We start from the raw sequence: 4,743 nt of genomic DNA, 5'->3' as shown, positions 1-4,743 counted from the left end.
TAACGATGTGAGCCCGGTCCTTTCGGTGAAGATATACCTTGTGCGTCTTGTGCGATTATGTGTGCCAGACCCGTGGGACTGCCAGTGATGCCGTATGTTCGGAGCAAAGAACGAGCCGACTGTCGGTTCTGGCGTTGTTTTCGCGGTGTGATACCGGTTATCCTGACCATAACTAACATTTCAGCTAAATATCTTGGCAAGCTTCGGTATCTCCTCAAGCCATCTCTTGATTCATGGTAAAGGGATCGAAACGACGCTCCATAACAAGGGGCATGACATGGACAAAGCCAATCACTTCAGGAGAATTCCGCAGAGAGCAGGAACACATCGAAACGTACATATATATGACTACCCACACAAGAGGGTTAGGCAATCCGACTCTCGACTTTAATCCGCAGAGAAGTCGAGATCCATGCGACAGGAGATCTAGTACAATGACGGCTCCACCAACCCTTCGAAGAAAGCAGTCCGCGAGAAAACCTTACTCAGAGCTGATCCGCACAGCACTTCTTCGTAATGGAAACAAGCCTATGAGTCTCAATCAGCTTTACGACTGGTTCGAATGCCACGTGGACGATGGCGTGCCCTGGGTCAAGAGCAGCATCCGCCACACTCTCTGTGTACACCAGGTCAGTGCTTCCGCTTGCGGTCATCATATTACACAGTAGTGAATGGTGCTAGAATGTTTGGTGCCAAGATGTTCGGTTTGGCTTTTCCAACATGGCCAAATTCCACGCACTCCACCAGATACATCTGCTTAATCATGCAGGCATTCATCAAGAGTCAAAGCGGCCGGTCGAATTGGCGTCTGTCGTCGAATCTGCAACATAGCGTTAAATCGATGAGTCCGCCTCATAAGTCCGTCACACCATCTTTTCACACCGAATTCTCTTCGAAACCAGGGCGGCACGAGACCACCTTCGACGATCATTGGCTTGGAGTCCCTCTCGAAAGTATACCCGAGCTAGATGGAACTTCAGCGTTTGCATTGCATACCTCTATGGCCACTGTAGACGAGCAATCAGTCGTGGACAACCCGGGTACAGACTTTCAACTGCCCCCCTCAGTGGCGAGTCGCCGCCCCATTTACATCGTATTATGATTATCGTGCCAACGACTAACACCCAACTAGGTCTGCTTCTCATGCCTGCTAAGTAGCGATTCGCAATGTGACGGCCAGAGCCCTTCTTGCAATCAATGCTTGCGGCTTGGCTTGACGTGTGAGGAACGACGACCAAGTTTTAGCGGCAGACAAAATGTTCCTCAGGGTTCCTCCTAACGTTACAATCCCGGGGGTACCTCGTCGAATTACCGTTGATATCGGACGGAAATAATCAAATAGACAGATGTTACTATTAGGAAGCGTCGAAAGAGAACAATAGCCGATTATGCCCTGTTTTGCTGCTTGTTTCTGGTCAGTGTTATGGACAGCGTATTGAAGAACAAACGATACCTTCGATGTAAAGGAATCCACTAAAGGCAGGGCACGCGTGATCACACCAACCAGTCGAAAACTCTTTTAGCTTAACGTTGGGCGTTGTTTCGTTCAATTGGTGGGAGAGAGAGTGGGCCCAACTTTTCGGATGTGCTGGGCGGCACAACAAGCTACACCAGTTACAGGCCACTCCCGAACCCTTAGCACAAACACCGCAATATAACTTATAAGAACTATTTATCTAGGATTTCTTCCCTCTACGTCATTCTACCTATGGCAGACCGACTGTGGCAATATGTCGTACCCAAGTAGGTTATGCTGTTATTTTCTATCGTGATAACGGTCAATGACAAACCCAAAAGAAGATGCCGATCAGTCCCGCACCCCTTTCGTTCCCAACCCCGGCCCTAGTTGTCGGCGAGATCTGAAAGCGGCTGGAGGGGTTGCGAAAACCATGCTGGAGTCCAGTTCTTCAACGCCCTATGGAGAGCTCTAGTAGGTAGACATATTCTGTGATGCCTGAAATTTTTAATTCGTCATCTTTTCCGGTTCAATTTTCCCATTCACTCGTTGCGAAGCAACTGCAACAAACCACCGTGTGTGCCGCCGCCGCCGCCGCCGCCGCAAAAAGTATACGTATACGTAACATAACGTCTTATGCTTACCCAGCCCTACCTCGAGACCGAAGTGCAGCCTGGACCTGGTTGGAGCGGATCTGCGAGTGCGTCTTAACGGTGACTTCGGCACCAGCGTCGAGGAGCAAATTCACGGCCGCGAGGCTGTCGTTGCGCACAGCAAAGTAAACGGGCGGCTCGCCCCACTCTCCAGGTATGTTCGGATCAGCCCCGTTCTCCAATAACAGTCTGGCGCACGCGAGGTTGTTATACAGAATCGCGACACCCAGAGGCGTATGCCAGAATGTCTGTTGTTGGCCTTCCTCGTTGATCCACCCGCTGTTCTGTGCGTTGATCAGAGACATGCACGCGCCTCTGACGCCTTCTCCGTGGCCATCGTCACCACGCCCAAGAAAGAGTTTGAGGAACGGGTACCCTTCAGTCTCGTTGTCTAGGTCGGGCGGGCCAAGATCGCCACACACGGTGTGTAGAATTGTGTCTCCAATCCTGTCGCGCAAGCTGAGATCCACTCCTCGGGTGAGTAGGTCGCAGACTACGTCCATCTTCCGTACGCGCCCGGGCTGCTGGTAGGCGGTATTGTCCTGGTAAAAGTCACGAGCTGGCGTTCTGAGCACTGCATGGAAGATATAGTCACGGTACGCATTGGCAACTCTGCCTGCGAAGTTGTGGGCGGGATTGTAAGCTAGCGTGCCGATCATCTGCGTGCCGTGGAGACAAGCGTCGCAGAGGACCTCGGAATTGGCAGCAGACAGTGAAACACCAGCATGACAGAGAACTTCGACTTGCTCCAGGCGGTGGCTTCTGACGGATTCAATCAAGTCGTCCTCGGCTGACGAGTGAATCGTCGCTTGGCCGGAGGACCACGAGTCGGTGGGAGAGCCGACCAAGGTACTGTCTGATGTTGAGCTCGCCGGCGTCAATGGGTTTTCCCGCTGCTCTTCTTCCGCCCCAGGGCTACTCGGACTGGCGTCTGCCGTGTCCGTGTGGACGCCGGAGTCATCGGGGCGGAGAGCTTCGGACGGTGAATGGCCAGCTGAAGACGACCTAAGCCACGCACGGACGGCCAGTAAGCTCGTCGCCGGGTCTGCCGACCCCACGTCGGGACCATGCCCGGGTTCATCCACCAGTGTTGAGGCGACACTGTATCTGGGAGACCATGGAGATGGCGGAGACTCATCGCCAACGAGCGTTTCGCCCGAATAGGAGCTCGTAGGTGTCAAAGGCTGTGTTCGAGCGTTCATGCTAGAGTAGAAGTCTAGATGTGTTTAGGTAGGTTAAGTACAAGCTATGTCCCTATCGCAGGCGACTGGACTGTTTAGATTATATCGAGCGCTACAGAAGACGCAAACGCAAGCTCTTTGCTTTGAAGTGTCGACCGTCTTGTATTGACGCCATACGAGGTAGTCTGCATGGGGACCCATTTTCACTCGTGATGCGCCGCACGTCACTCTTCCGATGTCCTAAAGAATGCCGTAAGACGGTTATTAATACCCTCTTGTGAGACATCATGTAATACTCGACGTGGTCGGTGTCTGGCGCCTGACGTCTCGATTGTGAACGAAAAAGACAGAATGGAAACACAAGCCTGCCAAGCAGGCTGATGACAAGGCGGCCAGTCACATGATTACTCGATTGTGTAAGTCTTCTGCGCTAAGCTTCCTTGAGAACTCAAAGCGCAGTCTATGCAGCTGCTTCAATGAGCTCTGTATTCCTCTGCATTTTGCTGTTGCTGAGTACCTTACCTGATCTCCAGACGAAACGCTCGGACGTGGTCGGGTGGTTAAGGTGGGGCGTGTGTCAAAGTGGGCAGCGAAGTCCATTGAATCCTGTCTCGTCATCAGACAACGAACAAGAGTAAAGGCTAACATAACCAACAAACATGCAAAATCACTCAAGACGTTTATGTTTATTATTCCATTGCGATAAGGCAAATGGCGGAGAAGACGCGTCAGAAGGCATAATGTTAACAGCAGAAACGACAGTGAGACGCATCAAGGCGGAACGCACCTACTTTTGCTGTTCATCTCTTGTAGAAGTGACAATCAATGCCCATGATTGACTGAGAATCAGCACGAAATGAACTCTGTCCCTGTCAACTTACGATGCTCAATCTGCTCCGAGTTGGCGATGTTTTCACTCGAGTTGCCCTGCTGCGGAAGCTTGATCTGTGGCTACTGTAGGTGACGCGGCAACGGCTCTGTAAAACAAATGAAATCTCATGCGCCACAGGTACATACTCCCAAGACTCACGGTGTCTCGTGTGCGAACAGACAGTCCAGAACAGACCAACAGTGGCCAGAGAGGCCCGACTATCGATCAAAGAGTATCTCAGGCAGCTTCTCCAGACTTATAAGCGTCTAAGACCGTAGTCGACAGCTGTTAACATTTACTCGCATTCGGTACAACGCCCGTGTCTGGAACGATCAGCAGCGTCGTGACTGCGAGAGAGTTGCAAGCTGGCTTCCTTTCTTTCTAGGTCAGTGAGTCGGGGCTTGAGCGCGCGATTCGCTGTAAGGGCTTTCCAGGTTTAGTCGTCCCATATACTCAGCAACATTGTGCTTTCGTCGTAGCAGCATAGGTGGAGTCATTAATTACTCCATACGTCCGGAAGGTTAATTACGTAGCGTGAAGTGCCGCAGGCCACGACGACCAAATACATCGTCTATCACTTTA

At 51.6% G+C, this 4,743-nt stretch overlaps 2 protein-coding genes across 2 annotated transcripts; one reads left to right on the top strand and one right to left on the bottom strand.

Annotated features, from left to right (window-relative positions):
• Positions 1-530: 530 nt before the first annotated feature.
• CABS01_16873 (uncharacterized protein) lies at positions 531-1,279 on the top strand (the record flags this gene model as incomplete). Its single annotated transcript, XM_060550202.1, has 3 exons — positions 531-629; positions 770-1,069; positions 1,133-1,279. 3 exons carry the CDS (start codon positions 531-533, stop codon positions 1,277-1,279), a joined length of 546 nt encoding a protein of 181 aa, XP_060402140.1.
• An 817-nt stretch (positions 1,280-2,096) lies between these two features.
• CABS01_16872 (uncharacterized protein) lies at positions 2,097-3,311 on the bottom strand (the record flags this gene model as incomplete). The annotated part of the gene is made up of 1 exon (XM_060550201.1): positions 2,097-3,311. The coding sequence occupies one exon, from the start codon at positions 3,309-3,311 to the stop codon at positions 2,097-2,099; it is 1,215 nt and encodes a 404-aa protein (XP_060402139.1).
• Positions 3,312-4,743: the final 1,432 nt, after the last annotated feature.

The sequence above is a fragment of the Colletotrichum abscissum genome, assembly GCF_030869225.1.
Source record: "Colletotrichum abscissum strain IMI 504890 chromosome Unknown Scaffold_184.1, whole genome shotgun sequence".
NCBI classification, from domain to species: Eukaryota; Fungi; Ascomycota; class Sordariomycetes; order Glomerellales; family Glomerellaceae; genus Colletotrichum; species Colletotrichum abscissum.
This window is presented reverse-complemented; position numbering and strand designations above follow the sequence as displayed.